The 15,972-nt window shown below is 38.2% G+C and overlaps 2 protein-coding genes across 4 annotated transcripts in view; one reads left to right on the top strand and one right to left on the bottom strand.

The window, feature by feature from the left end:
- srgap2 (SLIT-ROBO Rho GTPase activating protein 2) overlaps positions 1 to 11,861 on the bottom strand; it is a 75,492-nt gene extending 63,631 nt beyond the window's left edge. For all 3 annotated transcript variants that reach the window (XM_079483864.1, XM_079483863.1, XM_079483865.1), the window contains exons 1-2: positions 11,727 to 11,861; positions 10,828 to 11,330 (exon numbers count right to left, since the gene is read on the bottom strand). In XM_079483864.1, the coding sequence (XP_079339990.1) occupies positions 10,828 to 10,894 (67 nt within the window). In that variant the 5' untranslated portion in view covers positions 10,895 to 11,330; positions 11,727 to 11,861. The remainder of the gene's footprint in view (positions 1 to 10,827; positions 11,331 to 11,726) is intronic.
- Positions 11,862 to 11,929: 68 nt separating this feature from the next.
- LOC306909543 (protein FAM72A) lies at positions 11,930 to 15,669 on the top strand. Its single transcript, XM_079483365.1, has 4 exons — positions 11,930 to 12,892; positions 13,002 to 13,079; positions 13,423 to 13,547; positions 13,637 to 15,669. The coding sequence occupies exons 1-4, from the start codon at positions 12,747 to 12,749 to the stop codon at positions 13,735 to 13,737; spliced, it is 450 nt and encodes a 149-aa protein (XP_079339491.1). The 5' UTR covers positions 11,930 to 12,746; the 3' UTR covers positions 13,738 to 15,669.
- Positions 15,670 to 15,972: the final 303 nt, after the last annotated feature.

Consider the following 15,972-nt stretch of genomic DNA (forward strand, 5'->3'; position numbering starts at 1 on the left):
TGGATATATGACATCAGGAGGTCTGTAAAATTGTAACACCTGCCTTTTCACAACATTAGCAGAGCTCAAACACTCATATTGGGTGTGTCATTTCAGAAACACCTCAACTGTGCAATATTAAAGGGCTCCGGGGAGCGGTATTGAGAATCGTGGGGTGTGGTTATAAGCTCTGTTCCAGTCAGTTTGAAAAAGATCGACTGTTGAGACAACGTGTCTCTTAGCTTAAATTCTTCATTCCCCATTCAATGAATGTTTTTTTTTGTAAAATGTGTGAAATGTGCGACTGTGTGTGTGGATGTCAGATGTCTCTTAAAATACCAAGGAGCAGTCATGGGAAACCAGGGGAATTTAAAAACACTAGCTTGTACCCCGCAGTTAACTACCATTTAAAGGAAAAAAATGTATGGGTTCCTAACCTTATGACGGATTTATATTTGTTCATTGACCGCATTGGCATTTGTGACAGTTTGGTGGTGCGAGTGATGTGGTCTGGGAGTGCGGTATTAAGGGTCTGCTTAACTGTGAACTACTCTGTCTGGTAAAACAGCAACAAAAGAAATTGGCACATCATACCGCTGATAATTCAGATTAGTGCCTTCAGACGGATATGAAAACACAAGGAATCTCTACAGGACTAAATCACTGAACTGTCACGGCCTGACTACATTTTTCACATAGAAAGCCAGAAATAATGCGGTTTCTGACATATATTAGTGGTTATAACAAAACTTCTACAGCACACTGAGAGTATGCGGGATCATGTTAACACATGAGACGTCTATAGCTAGGGTAAGACAGGAAAGAAATATCTGTTTTTTGGAGAGAAAAGAAAAATGATAAACAGTATAGGTTCACACTTGTACACATGTATCGATGTATTGCTTTTACTATACGATCTTTCACTCGTTGTTTGCAACAAAAGGTCTATTTACACGTAAAGCCAAGCAAGCGATAATTAACCATATATATATAAACGAACATTAGTGAAGTTAAAATCATTGAATACAAGAGGTTTTCAAGGTTTTTGAGAACGTGCAAGTGAGCATTTAGCAACACACAATAGCTCAGGGCAATGCAATAAAAACCATAAACTTGTTTAAAGCAACTTTTTACAGGCATTCCTCCTGATTTATCTCCGTTAAATTATTATATTTGCATGTGTCTTAATGAAAACTGATGTGCTTTTGTCAAGCATGCCTTGGATTTACAGGCCCAGCAAGAACAAGCATGCAGTATGCACTAGGGTTGTGCTGACTTACAAAGGAGAAAAACATCCATTACAACTATAAAACGAGCCCCTAAATTATTATGTAAGGAGGAATATTGTTCAAAACAGGCCTAGAATGAGGAAAAGGAATGAAGAGTCTCAGGTTTGGCTCTCATTATGGAGTCATGTGCAGGGTGAGAGGACATCTGGTTTGAGTAAAACTACGAAAGCCCACGGCGGGCTGAGATCCGCTCGTCCTCGACTCAGGAACCTCCTAGGGTTCCTCGTCAAGGGTCTGTGGGTAATCCAAAATATAAAACGTCGGGGTCAGTGTCTGTCCACTCGGTGGTTCACTCCAAAGTGTGTGTACATTTGATTAAGACATATGTTTTAAAAGTCCAGTATATTATATTTAGCAGCCTCAAGTGGTAGAGTTGCAAATTGGAAAAAATGGCTCACTCCACCCCTTCTTTCCGAAGCACTTTGGTAGCTGACACAGGACTAAGATGTAATCACGTTTTCGCATCTTTGCCGAAGGAGATAATGTTCTTACGAAAAATAACATTTTAAACGCTCTGTAGAGCAGTTTGCCCATTTAGAGCTACTGTAGAAACAACATGGTGAATTCTATGCAAGGGGACCCGCAGTGTATGTAGATAGAAACAGCTCCTTCTCAGGTAATAAAAACATAACACTTCATTATGTAAGGTCTTTATACACGTCTAAAATCATAGTTATGTATACTATATTACATTTCTGTCAATATATCCTCCAAAATATTACATATAACAAGTTTAAGTTGTAGTTACCTATAAAAATCTTGGCCTCCCTTATCCAACACACCCATTGTCTACAAAATATGAAGTGGTGAGGGTCCCCAGTATCACAACCACAACTGTAGCTAGTAGTGTAACTTTATGTATGTGTATAATTGAAAGCGGTTTTGGCGCAGACAGTGTGGCATTATCTTATATTTCAAAGCAACGCTGATAAGGAGGGGAAAAACTCAACTCTCTGAGCCTGCGTTCACATAATACGGCCATAAAAAAAGATCACAGCTGATACTTTAAAACATGTAAAATGGCTCCGAGTAATTTATGCAAGCATATTAGAATAGAGATGAGGTGTACATAGGGCTCGCCGACTCCCCGAGATCAGATCAGTGGAAACATAAGCATGTTTGCGGAGAGGGAGAGACCACATATTACGACAAAAACAAAGAACAGTGATGAATTGCTTCATTAAAACCACATTAGAGGACTTGTGACCCAGGCAGAGGAGCTGAATGTCCACGCTGAATGTATCATGGTAACCTCACTGCCAATGTAGCAAATCCTGCAGACATCTACACCTTGACTGTTATATTCTGTGCCGAGCGTTTGCGCTAATCACTGGAGCTCTATTTGTGCCAATATTCTTCATATACAGCCAACAAACCATTTATCCCGTACGCTTTATTGGATTTGAACATTTATTTGGCAACACATAGGCTGCAAAGTTTTAGAAATGAATTGCATTTAAAAGCTGGATCAATAATAAATGCAGCATAACAAATACAGGGATTAAGCGCCAAGTTTATACACTCTCCCTTCAAAGGCAGCATTAAGCTCTTGTGGTCATTAATACATTTGAAAGGAGCCATTTATTATCCACATCATAAACAATCCTATCAATGTAAAACTGAATAATGCGAGTTAGGTAGAACACATAGGAGGAGTAAAAAAACGAGCTATTTGTCTCGTTAGATTTGCAAAACATTGTTCTGTTGGATGAGAAGATGAGAAAATAGATGACTTCAAAAGTGGCGGTTTGAGGAAAAAACATCTCTGAGGGAAATTGATGTCATCATGAAGAGAGAATTTCATATTTTGTCTGATGAATTTGCAAAAAGAAAATGAAGGTAGATTGTTTGTTTTTGGCAGAAACACGCGCTAGACAAAAACAAGGCATTTGAGATTGTCTGAATGTTAAGGTGAGCGTGGCAGACATTATGTCATGCTTCACACAGTCCAAAATGCTTTTGCATGGTAATTATAAGAACTCGTGTTGACTTTTGTGATGTGTAGCATTACTAGATGCTTAACTTTAAACCTGGATGGATTAAAGCAGTATACAGCTGGATTTTAGGCACGGATGTGAGCAAGAAAGCCATGGAGCGGTCAGTCGCTATAATCGAAAACCTGCCTAACAGAGACAGGAAACAAAGCAGTCCTTAACACTACGAAACAATCTGTTTCCTCTCCTGACCCAAGGGATTTCTTAGACATCTTATACCTCGCTTTCAATTGTTTGTCGAAAGGGGCGGCTGTATTTATTGACTTTTTATTGAGGATAAAAATATGCTTTTGTTAATATAGGAAGGTTTTGATAGTAATTCGCTTATTCTGTGCAACCTGAAAAAACTAACTGCTGCATTTTGGATAGATTTAACAGCCAATGTAGAGCCTAGACATGTGATAAATAAGGTGCGTTCAAATGAGCATTTAGGGAATATAGCATGTGGTCACGTGAAACCGTGTACCTTTCCTTGCGGAAATGCTTAGAAAACAGAAACTTAATGCCGAAGTGTGTGGTCAACCGTGTGTTAAAACGTCATGTGTTTGCAATTATTAAAAAAGGTTTAGGGGGAGAGGGCCAATGTGTCATATTTCATCCTAACTGACAAACATAATTTCAGGGTTTGAGAGCAAAGTAGGAGTGAGCAGGCCAAGAAGAAAAGAACAATAGGCGAACAGAGAGCGCTTTGGTCCTGCAGGCCTACACAATACTCGTATTGTTCGAGCAGAACGAAAGCAGATTTGGAAAGAAAGGAGAAGTAGCTAGAAAAGACACCAGGCCTCTCCAAAGACTGTGATCCTGACTCATGTTGCACATTCCTACAGGTCTCAGGTCTGTTGCTGTGTGAGATGTGGCCTCCATTGTCACAATCTCTGTATTTGTATTAGGTGGAGGAACTGAAACAACCTACGGGAAAGCCCAATTAGACAAACGTCAATGCTTCCTTATTACAAGAAACTTTTCCCACTTGGGCACTTGTCTTGGTAAGATAATGGCTTGGCTTCGCCCCCTGGTCGTGAGGGACACTTCGATTGTACAGAGTTTATATGTTCCTATTCAAACTCACAGTGGTGCGCTCTTTAACTGAGTATTCCAATTAGAGATGCACGGATATATCGGCCGATAATCGTTATCGGTCGGTAAAAGCAATATTTTCACACTTTTGGCTATAGAAGGATTTTAAATATTATCGGTTTTGTCCTTTGCGTTAAACATAGTATATGCGAGTGTGTGAATGCAGACGTTTACATGCTATACCCGTGTCAGAAATTTGAACAAAACTATGAGTACTTACAGATCTTATCTGTTTACCAACCATTTATAACGTTTTGTGAGACAACGCCATTGATGGAAATGTCTGGCAATATAATTTACCTTATATATTTAGCATTTACAGATATAAAAACAGCATATATGTTTTGAAAATCGTTCTGAATCCAATCTTGGGGGAAAAAAGGTTCAAATGGTTGTATTTTTTTAAGAAACCTACTCACATTAAAAACTGAAGATATAATTGAATGTGATATATTGTGTGTTCATATATTCATAGAAGAAAACATTGGCCATCAAAGTTGTGTGAAAATTATTTATAATGCTCTTGCAACTTTTTTAAAACGATGGTGGAAAAAGTTAAAGTCGTTTTTTTTTCAATTCTCAAACAAGAGTCAGGATAACAGTTATCAATATCAGGGAGTTGCCTCGGTACACATGATTTTCCTAATTTAAGGTCAAGCTGCATTTCATGAAACAGACAAATCAGTTCCTTCAGTGCTAAACTAACACTCATCCGTGCCTTCTTTATTTACTAGAACTGATCTTCTTTTTATGTAAATCTAACCCGAGGCGCAGAGGTAACAGAGTTGATGGATATTCTATGTGCAAATGAGGCATCTTCAAAGCAGCTAATGAAAAACAGCCACATCTGTGCCACTGAAAAGTAACCAGTAATAAACACTTCTCCAAGGTAAGCACTTCCTGTTTTGCATCATCCAATCAAAACGACCAAAACACATAGCAGTTTGTTCTTTCATTTGATCTTCAATGTAAAATGCACTGGTTCTTACAGCTGACTTTGTCACTTGCTTTCTTACCATGTATTTAATTCTGCAGAAGGCGAAATCCTGTAGAGCCAAAACTGCCTATTTCACTGTGAGAAAGAGGTAGGAGATGGAAGTCTGAATGCAAATGGTTTTCCACTCTGCAGGCTCCTGCCTACCCTCCCCCAAACCTTCTTTGGAAGAAAACTAAGAAAGTGTTTGATGACTTTACCATAGCCGTCTGAAGGCCTGCTGGTGAGCGGGACATTTAGCATGCACTGACAGCAGAATTGCATTATTGAGTCCAGCGTCATTCATCTACGAGACAGGCCATGGAAATGTGCACTTGTGTGAGCGCACCATTTGGATGCTTGCTAATGTACTTAATAAAAATTAAAAGGATTGCTGGAAGATGGTTTGGAAATGGCCGGTCCCTGAGCAGAGTTTAAGTGGATACAGGTTGAGTGCTGTTTAGCCTCAGAGAATCAGCCTTGATTTTTCTTCTTCTCACTTTGTGAACCAGTCTGCCAGATTCAGGATTGGGAATAACCATTGTAATCATTCCCCCCCACCAGCTGTACTGTTGTACTAACTAAATTGATATTGAGGAGCAGGTTGGAAGATTAATAAGCAGGAACAGAGAGCCGATACAGACATTTTCATTTCCACAGTAAATTATGCTGATGCGGTACAAGCACCATAATGGCATTTGGAGGGGTGTGATTTGAAAGTCATTCTTTCTTTCCTGTTCTGTCTCAGGTAACAGTTTGTGTGTCTGAGAGTGTCCATCCAGAGGAATCGGCATCTGTTGGCAATTACGTCTTTCTGTTGCGTTCATAAACATCAGGCTCTGTTTGTCCATTCGTGGAACCAAATATTATACCTGTAGCCCAAAGGTAAAGAAACCTGTGATCCAAAGTAATTGGAAACAGAAATAAATAATTGATTAAAGAGCTGAAATCCCTCTGCAGATGTGTGAACTACAGAAAAAATAGCAAAGACTTCATAGGAACATGACACGAACTTTGGATGCTATAAACCGGCCAAAAGTCCACATTGGGTTCAATCATGCAGACCTTTTTTTTTATCTTTCACAAAATAAAAAATCCCCGCTTTCTACTTTAAAACAAAATGAAACGTTTCTCACAGTAACCACTGCACCAGTCATAAACAAACAAGTATTTCGAATCAAGACCACATGGTTAACAGGGTTTATAACAGCTCTTGTTTATTCTAAAACCAGGGACCTTCACCCTGATTCAGGTCAACTATCTTAGGGCTGGTCCTCTGACAGGAAGCCCAGAAATCAGGGGTGAGTTTCCAATTCCGAGCAACACAATAGCAACAATACATGTGTGCTGTGCACTGTATCTCCGTCCTTTCCCCTCAAATCCCTTAAACAAACATCCTTCCTGGAGGAGATTATTTCAGAACTCAGAAAGTACATTTACATTCTGTATTTCTTATAGAAATAACTCATTTGAAGGTAATAAAAAAATAACGCTTCCTTATTTTAGGTCTTAATTCAACTATACAGTTATATATATTATATTATATACAACAGATCCTCTAAAAAATTTTTTGTTATTGAAACACCCTAATGAAGCCCCTCCCTTAACTTAACATCACTGGCGCAAAAGCAAATAGTAGTCAAATGTACTAATGAGATCATACGAATTCATATTAATTAGTTATGAATTTAATATATTATGAATTTCCGCAAGATTGTGTTGTATATACCCATGTATTCTTGTCTTGATTAGCTACAATAGGTTAGTTGCACATGATGTCAAGGCACTGTGCGAAGTGCCGATGGAGGGCACCAAGTGATTTTCTCCATAGTAATTCACAATATCAAACTGAAAATACATGTGTTTTGCGTAATTTTTTACTGTTCAAATCGATCAAACCATGAAAGGTGTAATTATTGTGTAGCAAACGTTTACGTTCATGAAGGGGGAAAATGCGAGTATTGGCTGTGAAACGGTGATAAAAGAGGCTTGTAAACCTGAATCTGCGGTTGGGATGAGCCGAGCCGGATGACTTTCTAAAACGCTTAACAAGGTTTAAATTACCTAAACAATGATCAAGTGACCTCAAATGTACTGCTCAAGAACCTTGTGATGGACACTAGCTGCAAAGAAAGAGTCCTGATTAAACAGAATAATTGAATTTTGCGTTAAGCATTTCTAACCACATGAGTGCATTATAATGAAACAGCTTAACGTACTGAAACAACGACCACGTAAAAACTAATTTCTTTAAACCTAAACTGTAATAAACACTAGCTACTGTTAAAAGAACAAGCACTTATTCCAGGGGACAAAAATACTCTCACGTTGAACTTGCTCTTCGTAGAAGTTCTTTTTGATCTTTTTAAAGAAGCCAGTGTTTATTTCAAGTAAGGTTTGACAGAAATTTGGGATTACCTGGTCGTTTTTCAGGTTGTTACTTTGAGTTTGTGAATTTCTATGGAGGAAAATCACTTTCTGCCCTCCAGCCGCACCTCGCACGTCACAAAAACCATGTGATTGCAAACGACCAATTGATTCAGCATCAGATGCTGATCTTTATACAAAACTGCAAACACCAGCCAGTTAACCAGCCTCACCAATATGTCGCTCTCTGTTAATGTGCAAAACTAAATTTTTAAACCAGTCGCTTGTGATCCATAAATGTCAATGTGTGTGCTCAAAAAAACCCACACCGATTGAGACCATTAGATGGGTATTCTTCCCCTTTTCCTATTCTGTTTGTTTCTGCTAGATTAAGCCAACAGCTGCTTGGGCTGTGAAGACTTCCTCATTTCACCTATGACTGCCAGCACTGCTGTTGCAGAATGAGAACTGAGCAGTCAATGGCTGTGACTGTGAATACAGGGGAAGCCATGCAGAATACAGTGTGAACCGGATCAAAAGAAAGGGGTTGTTTCTGCACAGAAATTGGATGAATGTAGTGATTACTGACATTTAAACAGAGAAATGTGAGAAGCTATGCTGAAAATGTTGAGAAGGAAAATGTAAGGCTCTGAGCTCGGCATTTACACCCTCCCCCAAAACCAACGAACGCATCAACACTTCAAACGGAATGGCACAGCAACCTACATACACAAGTGTCAAAAATCACTATTCAAATAAAAATATCTACAAAATTTGTCTACTCCGATTCGTTTTTCACTATGCAGTGTCACTGAAGCTTGTTTCATATGAATGAAGAACATGTTTACCCTTATATCTTCATGATAACAATGTAGAATGTTTGTATCTTCATGCCTTACATTTTACTATTGTTTAATCACTCAATTTCCTACAGCTTCTGAAAGCTCTTTATATTCAAAGACACATCTCAACTACAGACAGAATCACTCCCTGCCTGAGTCTGAGGTGTATAGCTTCATTATCCAATCCTTCCACCCATTTGAGGAAAAAAAACACATGTACAGTACATTGGGAGGTAAAGAACAATATTCCGTGTCTCTCCAAATCCAGTCAGGTGAGAAAATCCAACCTGAGCCATCAGTAAAGTCTTGGATAAATTGGATTTTGTGTGTGCTACTATTTGAACAGAAAACCAGAGGCATCGGAAAAAGGTTGCATAGTACACACTGAACCTTCTATTTGAATAGAAATTCTCTAAATAATTACATAAAATACAAGCAGCAAAAGCAAATGCTCAGAATCAGCATGAATTCACCACACCAGAATAAAATAAACTTCAAGATACCAGGAGTAAGAACACAGCTTGAATGAAAAACTATGTTTCACATCAAGCTGAAGATAATCAATGATAATCCAGTTAGAAGCGTACGCAGCTTTGATCCGTCTCTCACTGCCTTCTTGGGTTACAGATTTTCTCTTCATGTCTGGTTGCCTCATAACAGAAATGGATCACACCAGGCAATTACCGTTTCCTCTTTCTGCCACTAATTCATGAAATACTTTTTTTGCCAAATCAGAGATCTGGTTTCTTTCTAAATCTAGGCCACTTTTCAGCGTGTGCCCCCTTAGATCCAAAGAGAGGAAATCATCTGTATTATTGTTTCTTTCCCAACTGTCGGTTCAAAATTATTTACAAAACAGGTCTGGCAACCATTTTTATTCTCTCTTTTAACAATGGCAGAAAAGATAAAGGGATTTACTTTGTAAAAACGGATTTAGCAAGCGCGATGATACGAAATCCAGATGAGGAGAGCTAACAGGGCAAAATGAATATCTTTGTCTTTAGGATGAATATTTATTTTACAAAGTAAAGCGACATCTCTCTTTGCACTGAACACTTCAGGGCCTTTCAACGCTCTCTGTTAATTGTGTTGATATAAAAATAACAAACTTAAACATGCTGATATGTCAAGGTCGTCTACAGTATAGGCATCCATGACAACATTACAATGATGACAAAAACAAATATGCTAAAAATATTTTGTACTAATGATCCGGTTATGGTTGGAAAAAATACAAAAAGTCTGGTTGTAAAAAAGTCTCTTATTAATATAGATTTCCCCACACTCAGCAACAGGCTGGGTTCCTCAATGCTCCATTCAAATTGTCAGTAACCGGGCAAGCACACATTAGAAATGGCTTTAAATACATGATAGGGAGCTTTACTAATGAAGGAAATCATTCAAGCCATCTCTCAATTATAAACAGCTTAGTTTCATTTCATCAGGCATATGTTTCTATGGGAACGTGACCCCCTCGTGAGACACTAACGTGCCACATCTGGAGTGAAGAGAGATGCGGGGTGTGTTGTTACAATCACTTCAAGAAAAGCTACATTACTGCCCCCAAAAGACAAAACACCCCCCAACTCCACTATCAAACTTGATTTCGTTACCACAGCATAGTATGAATGAGGTAATAATCGGTACCAAACTGTCACCAAGCGTAACACTTTTACCCACGTAGCCGTTCTGTCAGCCATGTCATGATCAAATTAAACCACGACTTCAGTCTTAAAGGTGTTGCGTATCCTCGACTTAAAAAACAAATGTAAGCTTCATACAGCCAGCACATGTTTAAACAAAATCGATAGCTTGCAGCACATCAGCTCGTATAGAGAGACATGCGGGGCAAAAGAAAACGCCCTGCCTTGTCCATACATACAACCTCCGCACGTTGACTGAGAGCAACAATGCACAGACGTCGCATAAATGTCGTTTTAATGTCATTTTGACATATCAGAAGCTATGGTCTGTGTTTGTCACAAAACATTTAAGTTTATCTATTGTCAAGGCGGCTTCGCACGTTGCCAGTGCATTGGTCCAGATAATAGATTACTATCACTGACAGACACATCTATCGTTCGGTTTAGACACATTGCCACATGTGGAGAATGTGCTACTATTGTTTCTCACAAAGTCAAAGAAATGCGCTAACGCGTCTCTTCGTTAATGCGACCTTGTTCTCCGCGTAGGTTACCGCTATACATTGTCGCATACAGCCTTCAGTGTAACCCGTCATAATGGTGGATGTGTGAGAATGTACATTATACACGATTTACGTTTCATTAAAGACGTATGTCGCTTACCTTTAACGTGCGTTTCATATTCGGCTATAATCTCCTTGTCCTTTCGGAATTTAGCTGGAGACGTCATATCGGTGTAAACGAAATAAGTCCTGTTACAGCGAGAAACAGCAGAACAAAAGATCCTTCGTCTACAGATATCCAAGGATGATGAGTATGCTGGAACGGAAAGCAGTCACTAAGATGGTTATTGTCTCCTGAAGATGATCAATCTCGCCGCATTATTAGTTCGAGCTGCCTCTGGCGTCCTAGGAAGAATGCGTCCGCGTACGACTCCAAAAGCGTGCGGGAAATGAATAGAAAAGGACGAGTTTCATCCCATCCGCTCACTCGCACACGATCAGCAGTTTCAGAGGCAGTGCCTTCAAAAGTTTCTGCTTTCCTCTAGCGGACAGAGGACAACAGATCATCCGTGTGTGGCTACACAGTTTTCTCAGCGCAGAATGAAGGCGAGGGTTAGACCTTTAACCACTCTTAACGTCACCCTCGGGCTCTCCAGCATCACACTACACAGAAAGAAAAGACAAAATCCTTACTGGAACAAATTTGTAAAGATCAGTTGCTTCCAGTAAACTTCCTCAAACTTTTTTCTCTTTGTTTCAATTCTTTAAAAAGCAGGTCCCCTGAGATAAGCTACTCGGGTGTTTCAACGCAGCTATCGGGGCACGAAATACACGTTTTTACGGAGACCACCGTTTCGAAACGAAGCTCTTTACAGTGTTGTTCGGTGTCGTGTGGCTCAACGGTAGTTTGCCGACCAACGTGATCTGAAAAGTAAAGACTTTTAGGGAACGCCAGACCCTGGACGCTCTGGGGTTTCCTTTAGGAGATTCCCACGCTCCTTAAGGAGATTTATAGCGCGTAAATCGCGTGCTTATTAAATGAATCGATCAACAACTTACCTCGAAAGACGATTTCCATCTATAAAATAGATTTGTTTAGCAAAAGTCTCCCACAAGACTTACTGTTACGCTATTCTCTGAATTTTCCCAAACTCAAACCCCGCCTGTTTTCATGGAAGATAAAGAACATCCCCCCTCTTTGGTCATTGGTTACACAAGAGCACGACACGAATCTATAAAATCACCTTTAACGACGTTTTATCGAACATTTGTACGGTAAAAAAAAGTTCTTAACGTCTTAATGACGAGCTGATATTTAAAAAGCGTTCGTTTTAGTGACTTTTTTGCCTTTTGTACATTACTACCAAAACGGAAAACTTCGTTGAGACTTTTATTTTTATTTCTGTTACAATTATATTTCTTTCTCGCTACAAAGCAAACAAATAAAATGTGGTTTTGTGGGTACTGTAATCATTCGCTGAGAATTTTGATCTGACCAATCACATGCGAGATATGGTAAATTTAAGCCAATCGCCTTGAGGCATAAGGCCGTTTGAAAATGTTTTCGGAAGTACTTGTCCGCATTGTAGCTGGGGTAAACAAACGTAGCTTAGCAAGCTACGCCCTGTTGCAACGGTAAAGGACTTTAACAAACGTGCAGTGTGCCGCTCTGCTATTTGGATCGCGAAAGCCTTTATATCCGAACGTCTTCATAGAAAACGAGTTCATATTTAGCTAGCTAACTTAGCTTTCTAACAAGAAAGGTTATCTACACTTAGCTATCGTTCATTCTTACCGAAGCGTGAAAAGACCAGAAATCACAATGGACTTCGGTTTATAATGCACATGTTAAAGGACTTACCATTTGTGTGATAAGAGGACTAGGACCTAAAGACAGCAAACGTTATACATGTAGAAGACAGGCTAACGCTAGCTAGCTAGCCAGCCAGGCAGGTGCAGGTTATCAGTTTTAGTGCACTGTGAGGCTGTCACACGCTGCCGACTCGTCTCTTATTGTTCTAGGTCAAGCACGACCCGGCGTTTTGTAAGGAGCAGTGAATAAGTTCTTAACCTGCTACAATGTCTACTTCAAATTTCAAGAATAAGTGTGTGACCCAAGTCAACTGTATATACTGTGACAGTCTTCTGTGTATGAGAGGGATGAAAGCTGTACTGTTAGCCGATACGGAAATCGAGTTGTTCTCAACGGATATACCTCCAAACAGGTGAGGATTCTATGACTAGATCACTCATTACACAAACCTGTTCAGTTCATATCAAATATGGCGAATTTGTTTATATATAACACATAAACATGACTTTTTTCCCCTTTAGGACGGTTGATTTTGTAGCAAGCTGTTATTCCACCGAGAGCTGCAAATGCAAGTTAAGAGACATTGCATGTTTAAAATGGTAAACAAACAAGTTATCTTCATATAATGCATTTTTTTCTTTTCATAACTTTTACCCTGTTATTGCTTGTGATGTGTCTCTACAGTTTAGAGATGGATATTGTTCATAAATCATAAAGAATGCAATATATTTGGCATGTATCTACATGGCAACACATGTATGTATGTAGATTGGTAAGTTTATATTAGATGTTGTTGTTTTGCCCTGTTGTGTTTATAGCTTTAATACTCAGTCCATTGGTTTCACTGAGGTATTTGCTGTTCTGTTTGCTTTTTCGTTGCCTTGCAAATTATTTTAAATTGGGTGTTTTTGTCTGTCTTTCTGGCTCTTTCTGCACATTCAGTGGAAATGTTGTGGGATATCACGTGGTTGCCCCGTGTAAGCCCTGCTTGCTCTCCTGCAACAATGGACACTTTTGGATGTTTAACAGTGAGGCTGTGTTCACCATCAATAGACTGGATGCAACAGGTTTGAGAGACACGTCCACACCTGGTCACTTCTATATCGACACCTGTAATGTGTATTTGACACATCAGTAAAATACTTGTCTTTCATAGGGCAAAACCTGCTGCTGTGGGGGGATCTACCTGAACTGGAGGGTAGTGATGATGATGATAATAGTCTGGACAGCTTTTCAGAAGAAGAATACCTCAGATAGAAGCGCAAGATGGCCAAAGGATGCAAAATTTGACAGTAGAGAACTTGTAACTTTGTGCTTCAAAAGTGGGTTATTGTCTAGTTATTTTATGACTGGAAAACAAACATTTGTCTACCATCCCAGCTTTCGCTCTTGATTTGCGGTATGAATTTACAATTTGTAATGGTTTCAGCATCTTCTCAGATTAGTTTGTATGTTAGAGTGCCACTACCAAAGAGGAAAAGTCGAAGAAACATGTTGACAATAAGATTTTTTTACTGCCTGTAGATTATTCATGAAGATTAACAGCAGTATTTCAACAATTTGAGACGTTAATGCAGATTGTTTGTGCTGGTACTAACACATTTTGGGAGGCATCCAAATGATGGATGGTTGGCAAAATTGGATGCTAGTTTGTCAGACCTTATGTTGAAGTCTAAACGGTTTAACAAAAAGAAAATCTCTTTAACCATGTTTTAATGGTTTCTGAAAATATTGTTAATTTTAAATAGAATGTTCCTAATTATATATTCAAGCTGGATATCAATCTACCTGATATTAAACAGACATCAAATTCTAAACTAGACATGATTCATGCATAGTCCTATAATTTTATAAAGTCTATAATTTCAGCCATTTTCTGTATTCGGTTTTTGCATTTTATACAGCTTTGAAATGAAGTGTCTCAAAATGGCTTGGCTGCTTTCAATAGAGTAGTTAAGCTGAATAACATTTTAGCATTTAAACTTGCAACGGTGCTTGGCTTGGTTCACTCCTGTTTTTTAATGTATTGTTTCATTATTTGTCACAAGTAAATTATGAGAAGAATAGTTATTTAGATACTGTAGACATTTCGGTGTGATTTTAGCTTTAATTTTGAGCCTATAACTCATGCAATTGCAATATTTAAAATGACATAGTCAACCAGTAGCAGTTATTTCACAAACCTGTTTACCATTTCTCGCTAAAATCACTGTAGTTTCCATATTCATTTATAAGCGTTTTAAAATATCATGAGTATGATGCTCCACTGTAAATGTGTTACAGCATTTTCCATCATATTGTGGTGGATGTGTTGCATCATCATAGCAAAAAGAATAAGCAACCACTTTTGTGATAGCTTTCAGGTGTAGCGTTTTTAGGGGTTTGGTTTTGAAGCAATCTTGAGTTTGCATTTATGACCAAAATTAAGAAATGTTTTGAATTATAACTTATTAACAGAGAATATATTTGCTTTAAGTTATCTTTGTTTTGAATGTATTTATTAATATAAAATGACTCTATTTATACTGACATGATTTCATTGCGCCATGTGAGGATGAGAAAAACGTTTGAATAATTTTGATCTGCAATGACAATGTCATTGGTTTAAACTTTGGGTTGTTTTGTATGCTGAATGTCTTAATATTAAACTTTTTAATGTGGCCTTTTGTGTTGTTTTGGAATGTTTTTGCTCACACATGCTTGTTGTCTAAAAAAACATGTTTGAGAAACAGTCCGTTCAATATTAAACTGATTTGCTGCTGGAAGAATGGCATTTGTCACACAATACTCCAAAAGCCTTGTCACATCAATTGGTGAATCTGTAGGGAGAAGCTTTTGTGGTCTGGCAAGTCTGAAGTTTAACCTTGACAATTGGTGAATGTTGGAAAATGACATCACACATCCAAATCTGAACAAATAAATAAACTATTATTTATATTTCAAACTATATTGTTCTGAACCACCATAGCAGTCTGCCTTGGTTTTGTCAATAAAGTGGATCATTAGAGCAATTTAAAATGTTGTTCTTTTGTCCTTGTAAAGCATATAGCTGTAGTTTTTGTTTCGTATCTTAGTATAATTTTCAATTCCAATTAAATTTCTATATTAATAATAACTCTGTGTAATGCATGAATGCATCCCCTGGTGTTTATTCTAATATACAAACAAACAATGAATAAAACATGCATAAAAACTACAATTTCATCTGTTATTAATAAATGTTGATCCTCTCTTTTAATAATATTTAGAAGGCTTATCATTCTTCTGGGCTATGTCTTTATTAACTTTGCGCGTGTTGTGTATAACTTTATCAAGCCCTCTTAAATACTTCTTAAAGTTACCATGAAGCAGAACTTGCAATTTTCTTCTTTTCCATATAAGTGAAACGGCTTCTGAAATTAGAAAAATTGTTGTTTAGAGGGGGAGTGGAGCTTTATGTTTTTAAGTAAAGATTAGGCTACAACTGCAAATAAATTTTACAAAAATAATGGT

Source organism: Barbatula barbatula (assembly GCF_947034865.1).
Source record: "Barbatula barbatula genome assembly, chromosome: 20".
NCBI classification, from domain to species: domain Eukaryota; kingdom Metazoa; phylum Chordata; class Actinopteri; order Cypriniformes; family Nemacheilidae; genus Barbatula; species Barbatula barbatula.

Coding starts and splice junctions, on each gene's coding strand:
- LOC306909543 (XM_079483365.1), top strand. CDS start 12,747: ATGTCTACTTCAAATTTCAAGAATAAGTGTGTGACCCAAGTCAACTGT. Junction 12,893..13,001: donor ACGGATATACCTCCAAACAG/GTGAGGATTCTA, acceptor TTTCCCCTTTAG/GACGGTTGATTTTGTAGCAA. Junction 13,548..13,636: donor CAATAGACTGGATGCAACAG/GTTTGAGAGACA, acceptor TGTCTTTCATAG/GGCAAAACCTGCTGCTGTGG.